Source organism: Corylus avellana, chromosome ca2, assembly GCF_901000735.1.
Source record: "Corylus avellana chromosome ca2, CavTom2PMs-1.0".
Lineage (NCBI taxonomy): Eukaryota > Viridiplantae > Streptophyta > Magnoliopsida > Fagales > Betulaceae > Corylus > Corylus avellana.
Genome location: NC_081542.1, coordinates 5868740 through 5885744, shown reverse-complemented (window position 1 = coordinate 5885744; position 17005 = coordinate 5868740). Strand labels below are relative to the sequence as shown.

The following is a 17005-nucleotide window of genomic DNA, read 5'->3' as shown; positions in this document are numbered from 1 at the left end:
ATTAAATTAATATTTATAAAAAATAAAACTAATACAACTTGTGCACTAGATCTGAGTGGCCAGTGTGATTAGTATAATTGTTAGGGCTTTTAGGGTTAGTGGAGAGTCAAGGCAGTCCTCAAAACTAGAGACGGTGACCGAATTTCAATCTTTTTTAAATGTTCTGTCGGTCCAATGGTGGGCTAGACACAGTAAACTCCTCTTTCTTAAAACATGATCCTCATTTTTTTGTGATTGCTTCGAGGATGATGGGGAAAGATTCATCTCAACTCTGACAGTACTCACTAATCAATCAATATAAGTAAAATTAAGATTCTTAGGACTTCACTGAGAACTGCATAATAGTGACAGAATTGTAATTTTTAATATAAAATACTATTGAATTTTTTATGTCAACTAGTTAATAGACTGTGGAGGACAATACTCAATAGTACGTACTAATATGTCTCTTAAAAAAAATTGCATATATATTTATCATGTACTACCATGCTTATTTGAATCATTCTATTCATTTTTACTAGTTTTACTCTCTCCGTTAGGATTTAATCTAATTTAGGCATTGAAGTGTCTATGGTCTCCAGACCGACGATCTTCTAACGACACTTCTCTTATTTTGTAGGCAGAGTTCTTTCCTAAAAGTGGCTTGAGGTTAACACCTCTTTTTCAGATAAGAAAATTACAAAATTATTTCATGTGGTTTGAAGTTGTTATAGATAACTCCATGAGGTATTAAAAGTGACAAATAATTATTTGAGCTAAGCTTGTGTAATAAATAATTATTTTTGTAAAACAATTGATTATTATTTTTGACGAAGTCATTATGAAATTACAAAATTACTTTAAAATTGTTATAAAAATAAAAATATAAAAGAAAAGAAAAGAAAAGAAAGAAAAAGGTACGTAACTGACCGATCCATGGCAGTCAAAGGAGATGACCGAACCATCCTCAAAATTGACCATTGGGGTGGTTAAACCACTCATTTACCCACGATGGTGGTTGACCACCCAGCTTCAGCCCCATACCTTTTTTTTTGGGTTCTTTTTATTTTTTTCATAATGTTTTAGAGAAAATTTATAATTTTATAATCACTCCATATACAAAAGAAGTTATTTATTACACAAGCATATCACGTGAACTTTTTTGTCACTTTTGAAATCACAAGGAGATATTTATATAGAGTAATTTTACAATATTCCTTTCAAGGCCAGCCTAAAATATTGGACAGGGCCCAGACAAAATGGCCTAAGAACTGACTGAATGAGAAGCCCGGCCAGTGAACCTTTTTATTTAATTAATTAATTTAATGATAATATCTAATTATGTTAGGCTCTTAATCACTCTTAACCAAAAAGACATAAAGGCATGTGCGAGGGAGCCATTTCCAGTTGTTTATAAAGATATTTCTTGTAGTTTGAGCAACCGCCTTTTCTCTCTGTTAAAATTAAGTTCAAAAACTGCACACAACCCCTGAAACAGAGGGACAAAGCTTAAAGATAAGTTTAATGCTCACCAACCACCTTTGAACTCGATCCTCTCTCTCTCTCCCTTGTACCTCCTTACTCTCCTTTATTCGCAGCTCACAGGCTCAGACCCCATTTGCTTTCTCCCTCTCTCGGAAAGGATGAGTAAACAAGATTTCTCCAAGGCACAGGTACACCATTTTAACTGTTTTCGTGCTTCATCTTCTGAGATGAAACTATTTACAACACTTCTTCATTTTCTCTGCTGTTTCTCAATCGATGGGTTTTTTTTTTTCTTGGTTTGAACTCTTATTTAAGTTGTTTGTGTTTACTTTTCCTTGCAGTTGCAGACTTGTGTCCTTAGAGTGAATATACACTGCGATGGATGTAAGCAGAAAGTAAAGAATGATTTTTCTATAGTCTCTGTCTTTATGATTTCTCTGGGTGGATTTAGTTCATTTTTTTAGGCTCATTTTGTTTTCTTTCTTTTTGGGTAGAGATATACACTGTCAACATAGATGCAGAGCAAGGGAAGGTGACTGTGACAGGAGTTTCAGGAGTTCTTGATCCAGCCAAACTCATTAAGAAGCTGGAGAAGTCAGGGAAACATGCAGAGTTATGGGGGCCTCAAAAGGGTTCAAACCACAACCAAAACTTTGTCAATAACCAGTTCAAAAACATGCAAATTCAGAATGGCAAAGGGGGAAAAGACAACAAGTCTCAAAAGGGTGGTCCACAACAAGCACATCACCAAATGAAAGGGGCTAAGGATCTCAAGGTACCCTTTAAAGACCAGAAATCTGTCAAGTTCGATTTGCCTGAGGATGAATTTGATTTAAGTGATGGTGAGTTTGATGAATTTGATGATTGTGACGATGAATTTGATGATGAATTTGATGATTGTGACGATGAATTTGATGATGGTGATGATTATGAGTTTGGTCATGGTCATGGCCATGGCCATCAATTACCTAACAAGATGATGCCTATGAATATGATGGGTAAAGGGCATGGTGGTCCACATGGGCCTAATGTTGTAATGAATGGGCTTCCCATGACTGATAAAAGGGGTGGTGGGAATGCCAAGAAAGGTGGTGTTATTGATATTCCCTTACAAATGAAGGGTGGAAATAAGGATGGTAAGAATGGTGGTAATGCAGGAAAGAAAGGCAGTGGTGGTGGAAATAAGAAGGGAGGGAAACAAAACCAGGGTGGTGGTGGAGGAGGAGAAAAAAAGGGTGGCAAAAGTGGTGGTGGATTTCTAAGTGGATTGCTGGGGTTTGGTAGAAGTAATAGCAAAAAGGAGAAAGAGAGTGGTGAGTTTGTGGGGCTTGGAAAAAGTAACAGCAAGAAAGAGGGTGGTGCTAAGAGTAGCAATAATTATGGAGGCAAGGGTGGTGGTGGAAACAATAATAGCAATGGGGGTAAGAAAGGTGGAGCCAAGGGTGATGGGGTCTATGAAATTAACAAAAACAAAAATGGGTTCCATGATATTGATGTTACAGCTCCTAATCTTGGGAAAGGAAGCAAGGGTGGTGGTGGGGGTGGGGGAAATGGTAATGGTCAGATGAACCAGAGAGGGCAAATGGTCCAAATGGGCCCTAATGGTCCAATGGGTCCAATGGGACCAATGGGACAAAGAGGACAAATGGGCCATTTGGGTAACTATCCAATGGGGCAGATGGGAAGTATGCCTATTCCAGCAGTGCAAGGTCTACCTGCGCAAGCGGCGATGAGCGGTCTACATGCGCCGGCAGCGATGAACGGTGGATATTTTCAAGGAGTTGGGCCAGGCAATTACAACCAACAACAACAGCAACAATACATGGCGATGATGATGAATCAGCAAATGAACCAGCAGAGGCCCAATGGGAACGAAATGTACCAACAAATGATGATGAATCAACAACAAAGGGGAAATGGGCATGACATGTACCAGCCAATGATGTACGCGTGGCCGCCGGCTCAACAAAGGGAAAATGGGCATGACATGTACCAGCCAATGATGTACGCGCGGCCGCCGGCTCAACAAAGGGAAAATGGGCATGACATGTACCAGCCAATGATGTACGCGCGGCCGCCGGCTCAACAAAGGGAAAATGGGCATGACATGTACCAGCCAATAATGTACGCGCGGCCGCCGGCTCAACAAAGGGGAAATGGGCATGACATGTACCAGCCAATGATGTACGCGCGGCCGCCGGCTCAACAAAGGGAAAATGGGCATGACATGTACCAGCCAATGATGTACGCGCGGCCGCCGGCTCAACAAAGGGGAAATGGGCATGACATGTACCAGCCAATGATGTACGCGCGGCCGCCAGCTCAACAAAGGGGAAATGGGCATGACATGTACCAGCCAATGATGTACACGCTGCCGCCGGCTCACTACATGTCGCCGCAGCTGATGTTTGCTCTGATGCCGGATCCTTACACTCATATTTTCAGTGACGAGAATGCTAATAGTTGCAGTATCATGTAAATTTGGTAGACAAGTAGTTTTATGTTTTGGCTTGTTTTCATGGGTTGTGTAATTGTGGTGGTGCTACAAAGTTCAGGTGCCATTGCTTATGTTACTTGGAAATGGTTAGATTTTGGTCCATCAATCGCTCTTCATCTGCTGAGATATTATTCTTTCCCCATTGCCCGAACTTTTTTTTTAAATGTAATAAGGAGGTGATTGGGCTGTGTGTGCAAATAGCTTGGGGGATTTGGTCCCGTCGAAATTCAGTGCTGCATGGGGGCCTATTTACTCACCCAGTCCAGGTTGTCCATACTGCAGAAAGGCGCTTGCAGGAATACAAAACAGCCCAGGCTAAGGAAAGAGGAACAAATATTGTTGTTGAGGAGAGACGGGAGATCAAGTGGCAGAGTCCTCCTGTGGGAATTTTTAAAGCAAATTGGGATGTGGCCCTGGATAATACGAGCAAGTGTATGGGGATAGGCGTGCTGGTTCGTGATCATTTGGGCAAGATCACTGCCGCCCTGTGCAAAACTGTGGAGGCTTACCCAGAACCGGTTATAGCAGAGGCAATGGGAGCACTTAGGGCCATTGAACTTAGCCGTGAAATGGGGATTCAAGAAGTCATTTTTGAAGGAGATTGCAAAACGGTTGTCCAAGCAATAAACTGTAAGGAATACCAGTGGAGCCGTTATGGACAAGTGGTTGAGGACTCAAAGACACTTCTGGGGGATATAAGAAGATGGGAGGTGAGGCACGTCAATAGGGAGGCAAACGCAGCGGCTCATGGATTGGCGAAATTTGCAATTAATGGGCCCATCGACCGCATCTGGAGAAACGAAGCACCCAATTGTATAACTGATATTGTATCCCAAGAGCTTTTTGCTCTTTCTATGTAGAGTCAAGTACTCTGTTTTTTTGTGATGAAATGCAAGTGAAATTGTTTCAAAAAAAAAAAATAATAATAATAATCATCAAGATATTTTATAGAGTACGTTTGAAAGATAATTGAAAATGTTTTTTTGGAAAATAATAAATGTACTTTCCAACCATTAATGCATGTTGAGAGTTGAGAGAGAATTTCTTCTCGTTGTTATGAGAGTTCTTATGATTTCATTGGCCCATTCCATGTGAAGACTCTTTTAGCAAAAGTGTGATTTAATGAGAGTATCCGAATCTTCCTTAGCAAGCCTATATATATATATATATATATATTATTTTATGCTTAAATCAAGGTGTTATAGCTATAGTAGGAGCCCTTTCCTTTTTTCTTTTTTGTTCTTTCCCTAAGATGTGTTCATATGTCGAGCTTTCTTAAATTATTTGATAAATATCGGTTGGGGCTTTCTTAAAAGACATGTTCATATTCTTTAAGATGTCGGTGTCGATTAAGAAACGTTGGGCGTCAATCCTCATATTCATTTGGTGACTTTAAGCTTTTGACTCCAACTCCTTTGTTTTCCTTTCCCCTTTTGAATATTTTCGTTCGTGATCTATGGTATTCATAATTTGTGTGTATATATATATATATATATATACACATTAAAAATACTGGTTATTCTTATGTATTTGTAGTTTTTTTTTTTTTTTTTTTTTGGAGCTACATTTATCATACGTGTAGTTTGTTGCAAGTTTGGGGAAGCTAACACGACTCCGTCAGCTCAGCTGGCCATTCATGTCCCTTTGCTAAAATCCCATTAAGTTTGTTGGTAATACAATCAATAATATTATTTAGTTTACTGTTATATAATTAGTATAATGAGACAGTGATAATCAATTTTATTTTTATTTTTTCTTTCATTTTACAAATACTGATATATGATCGATTTTCACTGCCACGTTATCAAATAGCATTACTCTTGAATAATTGAAAGTAGTCTTCTTTCTCTATAAATTTCATAACTTTAATATTTGGTGATATTCCATCTATTATAGTAGTAAGAAATTCTAGCATTCAAAGTTCAAACCAGTAATCGCCATTGGGCCACTCACTCATAAATGATCCAACCCATGAGCCCATTCGGCCCAGTATGAGCTAGCTCTTCTACACACACTGGTGCATGGCTGGTGAAGCTCTTCTGGGCGCCAGGTGGATCTCACACTCACCAACTGTTTGTTTCCATGCCAAAGCCGAAGACGGAGCTCATCTCTAATGACGCCCATCCCAAGCATAAAAACTTCCAAACTCTGTTATGAACAGTGCCAAACACTAATGTCCATTTTCCTCCCTTGCATGGTCTAGAAAGCATGTATTTTTTATTTTTATATATTTTTTTAATTTTAGTTACCTACTTTTCTAAAACACTTATATTTGACTTAGTATTTTAATTATTCGCTTTCAATTCTCCGTTAAAAATATTATTTATTTATCTATTTTTTCTAATCTCAAAAAAAAAAAAAAAAAAGAGAGAATTAGTGTAATGCTCTAGGAAAAAACACTAGTCACATTTATACCATCACCTCAAAAAAATTAGTCAATTAAGAGTTTCCCAAAATCACTTATAAAGGCTAGCTAGTTTCACTTAATAAGTGAGCAATTTGAGACTTAACACCCATAACTGTTTTTTATAAATTATTCATTCTAAATTGGCTACTCATCTTCTCAATATATGACCAAGGTGTTACAAACTCCCTCTTAAACCATTGACACCTTCGTTAGATTCACGTTATGCTGTGCTGACAGTACCACATGACATTAGTAAGTGGCTTTGATTCCATTTGTAACGATTACATTTGTGCTATCACCCCAAAATGATTAGTCAAGTTGAAGCTTCCCTTTCGGTTTATGTTTGTTTTTACTTAAAATCCTTGATTCTCTCTTTCTTTCGGATCAAGAATGGTAAGGATCATCCTCCCTTGTAACCCTTTCCCCAATCAATTAGAAAAAAGAAAAAAAAAAAAAAAAAAAAAAGTTGAAGCTTCCCTATATAACTTATAAAGCCCAGTTTCATCTAATAAACAAGCAACATGAGACTTAACATTTCTGACTATCTTTTATAAATCATCCACTCTATATAGACTATTCATCTTCCCAATATAAAACTAAAGTGTTACAATCAAATTGATTTTCTTTTTATTAATATAAATTATGCATCGTTAAGTTACAATGCTCAGCAAATCCTTAGCTAGTATTTTTGCTACAAATTTACTCAAAATAACCTCTCTTTTTTTTTTATCTTTTTTTTATGTAACTTCTTTTAACTACCCCAGCCTCAGCGCTCTTATAAAATGGACAATAGGCACTCTTCGACCCTTCAAGCACACCTCCATACCAGTTTCTCTAGCAACCTCCCAGCATTTCACCAATGGCTTCTTTCCGCCATTATATATCTTCTCATCTTTCTTTCTTTCTCTTCCCTTGCTTATGTCTCCCAATCCCAATCCCAAACCCAAATCACTTTCAAGCCGAACAAGCTCGTTCTACCGGTGCACAAAGACAGCGCCACAGCTCTTCACGTGGCAGACATCCAAAACTTCGTCTCGCCGGCTCCCTTTCTTGTAGACTTAAACGGGCAATTCATGTGGTCAAATTGCAAGCAACAACACGTCTCATCAACCTTCCACGCCCCTTTTTGCCACTCCACCCAATGCTCTAGAGCCAACACCCACCTCTGCCACAACAACAACACATGTGGGCTCATGGCGGTCAACCCGGTCACCCACCAGACCGCCATGGCCCAGCTCGCTCAAGACGTCTTCTCCATCCGCTCAACCCAAGGCTCAATTGCTACGGTGCCTCGCTTCCTCTTCGCTTGTGCTTCTCCTCTCCTACTCCAAAAAGGGCTCCCAAAAAACACTCAAGGGGTGGTCGGTCTAGCCCATGCACCAATTTCCCTACCATCTCAACTCTCTTCCCACTTCGGATTTCAACCCAAATTTGCCCTCTGCCTTTCTTCATCCCCACGTAAAAACGGAGCTATTTTCTTTGGAGATTTACCCTATGCACAAAATCTAAGCTTTACCCCATTAAGCATAACCCGAAAAGCAGAGTATTTCATACAAGTGACGTCAATAAAAGTCAACAACAAGCATGTTCCACTTACAACTACCACGTCTCTTTCATCAATTATCAGTACAACGGCTCCTTACACAGTTCTTGAGCGCTCGATCTTCAAAACCGTCGCCCAACTTTTCGCCGCCGAGCTCTCTGTCTCCGGGATATCTCAGCTGAAATCTCCGGTGGCACCCTTTGGGGTATGTTATGACTCGAGCAAAATTGCAAGCTCAATGGTTGGACATGCCATCCCTAACGTTGACCTTGTGTTGCACTCAACAAATGTTGTGTGGAGGTTTTTTGGTGCAAACTTGATGGTCAAGGCACGTGAGGGTGTGACATGTTTAGGGTTTGTGGATGGAGGGCTGAACCCGAGAGCTTCGATTGTGACGGGCGTATCAGTTGGAGGACAATCTTCTGCAGTTTGATCTGGGTAGGTCAAGGCTAGGCTTTAGCTCTTCCCTGCTGTTTCACCGGACCAATTGTGCCAACTTCAACTTTACCGGCAAACCTTAATCAGAGTAATTAAGATACATGTTTTAATTTTGTTTTGTACTTGTGATTGTTGTGTTTTGTACTTGTACAATGTTAATAAAATAAAATAAAATAAGAGTAATGTTATACCTAATTTCACTTTTTTACACTCAATTTTTCACCATTTTAGGTGACTTTTATAACCATTATTGAATTTGAGATGAATCTTTATTAGATTTTATCTCACGATGGTTTTAAAAGCTACTTAAGGGTGTGTAGAAATTGGTGTGGAAATCGGTGGGAGTTAGTATAGCGTCACTAAGGTAAAAATCGTTGTCTTTGTAATTTTTGAGCTTTGTCTAATTACTAAGTTCGATTAAGATTTTACAGTTCTTTTAATTCATGGTGATTTAAATCTATGTACATTGGTGTATGCAATTAACTGCCATTTAACTAATCATAGCTGCATTTAACTAATTTATGTGTTTAAATCTTCTTACATTTTTTTCTGTGACTTCTTACTCTCATCCCAAAAGAGAATTAAGATCCCTTGCAATACGCAATACCTAAAATCTTGACTGTTAAATTAACATAAACGGTGAAGAATCTACTATATCATTGAATTTTATGAAAACCTAAAAACAATGTTTAAAAAATATTTAAATTATGATCATGATGCCCGAGTTTTGTGCCCTCTCAATTTCCCATCTTGAAGCAGTTTTTGTACGACCTAACCGGCAATGGGTTGCCTTTGGAGACTGGGGAGACTCTGATGCTTCAATTAACACTCTTATGTGGAGTCAAAATATAGCATGAGCTAATGAACTAAGGGTTATTGAGAAGGATTTTCGTCCCCTTATACCGAATGCATTGTGTCCCTTTTATAGGATTTTCAGTAGTTGATATATACCTTGTAGAAATCTATGTCGTAGGGGAGATTGAATATTGATTGACTATTGGAGTCCCTGATGTCTTCTCTGGGGATTTGTATCCCTCATTTAAGGAGATGACTGAGTGGGATCCATGAGGAGATTTATTCCCAAACCCAAAATTGGGAGTGTGATAGAAGGGAGGAGGTTAAAGCCTTGAGGTGCTCTTAACTGGTCGGAAATGACTGTTGGGGCTATTTGGAGGGCATCAGGTTAGAAGTCATCATGAACAAGGTTACAAGAACAACCTTATTCCTAGCATGTCATGAGATGATATCAAGGGCATTGGAGGCAATTAAAAAGCTGAAAATGGTGGAAGGAGTTGGCATTGATTTTTAAGAGAGGAGGAAGGTCGGTGATATTCTTGATCCAGCCAACAATGCTCAAACCCTCAAGTTTTAGAGTGTGTAAAGGCTAAGGAGAGAGCTGCCAAGGAACCTTAATTAGAAAAAGGGCAGAGAAGAAAAATGTGCTGATCGATAAGTTTCAGCTGCAGAATTGCAAAGAGGGCAAAATAAATTCTGGGCACTTGCCAATGGGATCGATGAAGGGAGATTAGATGGGGGTAAGGATTGAAGCAGCTTGAAGGCAGAGAATGGGGAGAAGTTCCACTTTTTTCTAGAGTAGACATGTAATCAAAATGACTGCCTGTTGGGTGTGATTATGGAGATAAATGGTTTTGGATGTTCTAGGAATGGAATCCTCTTTGTTTCAAATGAAATTAATAATATATATTTTATGTTTAGAATTTAAAGTTAAGTCAGTGCATCTAACGATGTATATGATGCATGTCAATGTTGGCTTGTCTTTTAAAAAAATTTAAATGATGTGATATCATGTACAACGCTAAATGCATAAACTTTAAATCATGACCATAAAATGGATGCCATCTATTCCATTTGAAATAGAAAAAATTCTATTGTCGTGTGAAATGTGAGAGCACTTGAACCATTATGACTAGGTCAATAGAGATAGATGGCATGGATGGAGTGAATTGAAACATTTATGAAAATTTTAGGTTTTAAATAATTGAAAAGTCATAATTTAATTTGTTACCAAGCCTATACTCTAAGAAAATGATATAGTATCCTCTTTTTATTTTTTATTTCCAAATTGCATATTGTTTTACATAAACTACATTCTCCTTTATTGTTACTTAGTCCATGTAAACATCTTGCACTTTTTTCTTTTTTTCTTTTTAATTTATTTTTCTATATATAGGAAAACGATAGAGAGACATTAACTAAGAACTTATTTGGGATTCCATTTGAAAAATAGAGCTTTTAAGTCAAAAAGAGCTTTTAGGCAAAATTTTCATTTTTAAGCTTTTGCCAAAAGTGCGTTTTGACTATTTTTAGGCTTTTTAGACACTTAAAAGCGCTTTTAATTTTTTTTTACCAAATGAATAATTTTTTCTTCAAACGAACTTTTTGAGTGTTAAAAACACTTTTAAATCCCTCAAACACAATCCCAAACAGGCTTTAAAGAGTAGATGGATACTAAAGTGAGTACAAGAATCTCAAAAGAGAAATTTATTTAATTAAAGGAAAAAAAAAAGAAAAAAAAAAAGGAAAATAACACTCATGTCTTCTTTCCCTTCTCATTTCTTCCTTCTTCTTTTTTGAGGTAACTTCACAGAAGACTTCTGAACTTACATTCGATTTGACAAATTTCTAAATTTTAAAATCTCTCAATTTAGACCCCTAAACTTTTAATTGCTCTCAATTTGAACTCCTCCGTCAAATTTAACCTTTAGAAATACCAAAAAAGACTAAAATATCCATAATTTTCGTTTTTTTTTTTTAATAAAAAATCGTTTCAGAATTAACGGTAAAGTTGGAATTTTATAAAAAAGTCAAGGATATAAACGTCATCTAAGGTTTAAAATCTGATGGAGTGGTCTAAATTGATTGCAATTGAAAGTTCAGGGAACTAAATTGAGAGATTTTAAAGTTTGGAGAATTTATCAAAGGGTTAAATATTAAATTAGTCCCTGGGGTTTCATTACTTTATTTTTTCTCCCTTAGGGTTTCATTTTTATCACAGAAGGTCCCTGTGGTTTCGATAATAAACCAAGTTAGTCCTCCGTCAGTTGACCGTTAGTTGACTTAACGAAATTCCACGTGAACCAATCAAATGTCAACACGTGACACCTACTTATTTTTTTTAAAAAAATTAAAACAAAAGTATTTTCTAAAAAAAAAAAAAAATTGGGGGTGGCTCTTGGCCATTTGGGGGTGGCCGAAACCACCCCCAGTACCCACTGGGAGCCACCCCCATGGAGTCTTGGGGGTGGCCGAGCCACCCCCAGTGGGAACTAGGGGTGGTTTCGGCCACGCCCCAATTTTTTTTCTTTTTTTTTTTAGAAAATATTTTTTTTTTAATTAAAAAAATTAAGTAAGTGCTACGTGTCAACATTTTGATTGGTCTACGTGAAATTCCGTTAAGTCAACTAACGGTCAACTGACGAATAACTAATTTGGTCTATTATCAAAATCACAGGGACTTTCTGTGATAAAAATAAAAACCTAGGGAGAAAAAATAAAGTAATGAAACTTCAAGGACTAATTTAGTATTTAACCATTTATCAAATCGAATAAAAATTCAAAATTCGTTAATAAAGTTACCTGTTCTTTTTATTTTTGTTGAGTGAAATACCAATTATATCTGCTAAAACTAGACTTAAAAAAAAAAAAAAAAAACACACAACAAAACAAAAAACAAAAAAAAACAAAAATATTGACTAAAGATTTTGTCTCCCAATTGCCATTTGACCAGGGCATTAAATATGAGAGACACAACCGAGTTAAAGAAGAGGAAGGGTGAAAATGATGAGGTGGCAGCAGTAATTGGTCCCTGCAGGCAGCAGTAACTATTGAGTAGGCTGGACCGCTGTCCGTTTAGCCTTTTGCTTAGGGTGGTCCAAAACTTGTTGGGCTCAAAAAAAAAAAAAAAACCATTTTCATTATTGCCTATCATTGTCCTACACACACTCGTTAGTTTAATCACCATAAATTCATACACCATTATTGAATCCCTTTTACCGTAAAAATTATTATTGATATATCTTATATATAGTGTCGGCTCAAAATATCTAAATATGTAATCATTCATTTTCTTTTGATGCATTCAAAGATTCGGCTTATATACTCTTCTCTTCTGATGTATTATCTCTTATTAAAAATTTTTAAAAATAAATTAATTTTAAGGTTTCAATCTTAATTGTTGATTAAACTACATTATACATATTGTTATTCTGAATCCTGTATTCAAATTCACGTTTATAAAAAATGATTTTTTAATGAAAGTTAGTAATAATTAAGGTCCACAACCTTGAATTCTTCAACGTATATAAATTCTTGAAATGATCATTTGTTTACTCTTTTATTTTCACATTCATGAAAGTTCAACATGCATAACTTTCTTTAGGGTGTGAACACATTAATTTCAATTTAATTGTTAGCATAACATGACAAGTTTGTCTCCAATGTGGTCCAACTTCATGAAGTTGCCACCTAGAGTTGTGGCATCATTATCAAAATTAGATTTCTTTTTAATCTTTGTATTTTTATTTTTGTATCGGTAAGTAGTAATGGAGGAAAAGGGTGGCGGTACAGGTTATGGCCACCTCCAAATTCATAAGAATATATATATATATATATATATATATATAAAAGGTAATTTTTTATTTTTTTGGCGTATCAGTCCTAGCAACCATTAGCTCCTGTCCATATTGGCTAGTTTTTTTAAAATATTTGTTCTTATTTATATATTAAAGAAGAAAAACAAAAAAAACAAAAAAGCAACCCAATGCCACCTAGCTAGTTAAAGCCTACGTGCGAGTATGCATGTAGAGTACATATGCATGGTTTCATTTTGTCTCTGCGACTGAAAGCACCGCATGCATGCTTATGCGTGCCAAAAAAAAAAAATGAAAATGAAAAAGAAGATGGCCCCTAAGCTACCAGCCTACAAGCCCTTACCCTAATCCAATAATTCCAACCACCCCGCCGTCTTTAATTACTGATATTCATTATTTACCATCATTTCTCTTTCCTTCTCCAACTTTTATTACAAAATTATCACCTTAGTAATCCATCTTTGCTTTAAAAGCTGCAGTTTCATCCAGAGAACAAAAAAAAAAAAAAAAAAAAGTTTTCAAATATATATATGATTAGGAACTCTAGAAAACCTTACTAAGTAAGACCGCTTAGTATATTTGTCCTTGTCAAGTAGATTTTGAACTCGTACAAAGCATTCTCCAAGAGAGATTTATGGTGAAGGAAACTCACTGAAAAGCTCTCCCTTCTTCAGCTCCTTCTCTTCTTCAATTCAGTCTCGGCTTTATTGTTGCTTTCTTTCATATATTTAGTCAGTTTCTTTAATTTCAAGCTGTCGGCCATGAAGAAGAATTACTCCATTTGGACATTTGAAACGTTTCTTCGATTTGTGTTTGTGGGCTTCTTTGTTTTGTGTAAAGGGCAGCAGGAGGAAGACACTTCAGCAGCTGCAATGAAGAAAGAAGAGCAAGAAGCTCTGTATTCTGCTATTCAAGGCTTTGTGGGTGACTCCTGGAATGGCTCCGATCTCTATCCAGACCCTTGTGGGTGGACCCCAATACAGGTGCTTATTAAACTCCTAATTAACAAATTAATTACAAACATTTTTTTTTTCCCCTTCCTTTTTAGTTGTTGATTTTGTTTTCACTTATTCATGAGGAATAAATTCAACTCCCTAAAATATATCCTTCTATAATGAGCTAGTAATTAGTATATATATGCTGCTACTACTGAAAATTTTTTACTTTTATGGGATAATTGGTCCAACCACCTGAATTTTTACTCGAATTAGCAAAATTCCTGTTTCATTTTTAGTACTCGGTATATTTGAAATGATTACCACCGTTTATATATATATATATATATATATATATATATATATATATATATGTTCTATTTTTGTGGTTCGAACAATTCTATTTATGAAACTTTGTTTTTGACCAACTTGTATAGGGAGTGTCATGTGATCTTTACGATGGATTTTGGTATGTCACTGCACTAAGCATCGGACTGGTTTACGACAACTCTCTCCCGTGTACCGGAAGAGCAGAATTCACACCTCACATATTCATGCTTAAGCACCTAAGAGCACTCTCATTCTTCAATTGTTTCTTTTCACCCCACCAAAACCCAGCAAGAATCCCCACCTCAAACTGGGAAAACTTCACACACAGCTTAGAATCCTTGGAGTTTCGATCAAACCCAGGTCTCATTGGAACAATTCCAAACAGCATTGGCTACCTTAAAAACCTCCAATCTTTAGTGATGCTGGAAAATGGATTGACAGGTGATCTGCCACCAGAAATAGGCAATTTAGTAAAACTGAGGCGGCTAGTTCTTGCCGGAAACGGGTTTGCGGGTCGGATTCCAGAAACTTTGGGAGACTTGATCGAGCTCTTTATACTTGATTTAAGCAGGAATAAGCTATCTGGGTCATTGCCTCTGTTTTTTGGAAACTTGTCTTCACTTCTGAAGCTTGATTTGAGTAACAATATGTTGAAAGGAGAGCTGCCAATTGAGATAGGAAGCCTAAGGAATCTCACACTCTTGGATCTTGGGAGCAACAAATTTTCTGGTGGTCTGGCTCGGTCAATTGTAGAAATGATTTCCTTGAAAGCGATGGTGATTTCCAACAACCCAATAGGAGGTGATCTCAATGGAATCCAGTGGGAAAAACTTGAGGAGTTGGAATTTTTGGATCTTTCTAATATGGGTTTGACAGGGAAGATCCCGGAGTCCATGACTGAGTTGAAAAGGCTGAGATTTTTGGGGCTTAACAACAACAATCTATCGGGAAAGTTGTCTCCAAGGCTGGCATCTTTGCCTTGTATTACTTCTCTTTACGTTTATGGAAACAATTTGACAGGGGAACTTGAATTCTCAGAATGGTTTTATAGGAAAATGGGAAAGCGTTTTGGAGCCTGGGACAATCCGAATATGTGTCACCAGGCAAAATTAACGTCGGGAAAAGGGAATTTTCTGTATGGGGTAAAACCATGTAAGCAAGAAACTAGTATTTCTGATGGTTTTCCAAATGCCAAGATGAGTGAGGGAAATTGGAATCAGAATTCCCCTTTGGTGGCGTCTTTGGGAGGCTCAAGCTGTGGGTTTGATGGGCTCTGGTGGGGGCTTTTATTGTACACGGGATTGTTTTCTATGCTTCTCGATCTGATATAAGATTAATTGTCTACTGTCTTGAGTAAGAAAAAAGGTTCTTTAAATGTCAATTGTAGTCCCAAAGATCAAAAGATGCAACAGCTCCTTGTAAATATGGATGCCTTTATGTGTCAATAGCTCACTAATACTAAAAAACATTTATATTAGACCAGCTGAATCAGGCAGTCAGGCCACACATCAAAATTGAATATATTTCAATAATGTAAGATATCGTTACCACCACTAAAACAGAATGAAATGAAAAGAATACACTAAAACCTACAAGCCAAAACCTAGTTTACTCCCTGAATCTTTTTTGCATCCTTCTGTATCAATGGCTGAATAGCCACTTGAAGAGCCAGTGTAAACCCCACTCTGCTAATGCCAACAAATTGTCCCTGCCTTCCGTAAGGGTTGCTCTCACTGAAACCCTTTTTTCTTCCCTATGTCTGCACTTTGAGGCACAACTATGTATGTTCACGTTCACCTTTGGTGGGTTCGAAAAGCAGAAAGAACCAGCAACAGCCTATCCAAATCCAAAATACAAGCATTATATTGGATATTACATATTATACCACAACCTAATGATATCCATCAATTTGGCAAATGACTTTCGCCAAGGAAAAAGGTTTGTACCTGCAAATCAAGGCGGTGAACGTCTGAGATTCCTTTCATAGAGTGAGAGTTATATGCTAATATGTAGGATCTGTATGCTTCTTTAGCCGACCCATTCAAGAAATAGTTATTGGCTACCAACTTTTCCTGCAATTATCAAAATAGTCCAATTTAAATCCTGCAGTTTAATATAGAAAAGATATTGATCATATAATGTAGAAGCAGAAAAGTACCAGGTGAGACTGCACATTAGCCAGCTTCTTTTGATCAAATTCATACTCTTTAACAGGGACTTTTGCTGCCTGAAAGTGGATACGACATCTTAATTTGAATGTTGAACAAGCAACCACTACTTTTGCCACCACCATACCAGCCACGGGAGGTGTCTCTAGCCACCCTATTGGTATTTATTTTTTGTTTTTTAAAGTTTTTTAATTATTTTAATATTTTTAGTTTTTTTTTTATATATATATATATTTTTAATTTCTAAATAGTTTTTTTTGTTATTATTATTATTATTATTAATTTTTTTTTTAAAAAAAAAAAACTAATTTTTTCCTTTCCAAAATTGTACCGTTTTTATCCAAACGGTGTAGTTTTGGATAACCGCAGCTATGCGGTAATTTTCGCTACCACATAGAAGCCGGATTCGACATGTGATATCTAACGTGGTATGGCATTTAACATATACCAATCTAATATAAGCCAGTTTTACCCGTTTTGGTAAAATTCGCACCTTATGAGTTTTACTAAAAATGTGATTTCTCAAGTTTTAGATATCGAATTTGAGTAAGCTTGGTGGAGTTGGAAAGTTAATTCAAATATCTACAAAGTCGTGTCTTTATGAGTTTTGGCT

The 17005-nt window shown here is 36.8% G+C and overlaps 3 protein-coding genes and 1 long non-coding RNA gene across 4 annotated transcripts; 3 read left to right on the top strand and 1 right to left on the bottom strand.

Moving 5' to 3' along the window:
- Positions 1-1405: 1405 nt before the first annotated feature.
- On the top strand, positions 1406-4067 carry LOC132172792 (heavy metal-associated isoprenylated plant protein 34-like). The gene is made up of 3 exons (XM_059584363.1): positions 1406-1652; positions 1806-1886; positions 1961-4067. The coding sequence occupies exons 1-3, from the start codon at positions 1623-1625 to the stop codon at positions 3941-3943; spliced, it is 2094 nt and encodes a 697-aa protein (XP_059440346.1). The 5' UTR covers positions 1406-1622; the 3' UTR covers positions 3944-4067.
- A 3083-nt stretch (positions 4068-7150) lies between these two features.
- LOC132168953 (gamma conglutin 1-like) lies at positions 7151-8432 on the top strand. The gene is given in 2 exon segments (XM_059580050.1): positions 7151-8310; positions 8312-8432. Coding segments are annotated over 2 exon segments (1281 nt in total).
- Positions 8433-13527: 5095 nt separating this feature from the next.
- Positions 13528-15605, top strand: LOC132171699 (piriformospora indica-insensitive protein 2-like). Its single transcript, XM_059583086.1, has 2 exons — positions 13528-13942; positions 14332-15605. The coding sequence occupies exons 1-2, from the start codon at positions 13721-13723 to the stop codon at positions 15553-15555; spliced, it is 1446 nt and encodes a 481-aa protein (XP_059439069.1). The 5' UTR covers positions 13528-13720; the 3' UTR covers positions 15556-15605.
- Positions 15606-15908: 303 nt separating this feature from the next.
- LOC132168746 (uncharacterized) lies at positions 15909-16458 on the bottom strand. Its single transcript, XR_009438924.1, has 3 exons — positions 16383-16458; positions 16171-16296; positions 15909-16060 (listed from the first exon to the last, which is right to left on the bottom strand). It is a non-coding gene; the product is annotated as an uncharacterized LOC132168746 (long non-coding RNA).
- Between the last annotated feature and the right edge of the window lie 547 nt (positions 16459-17005).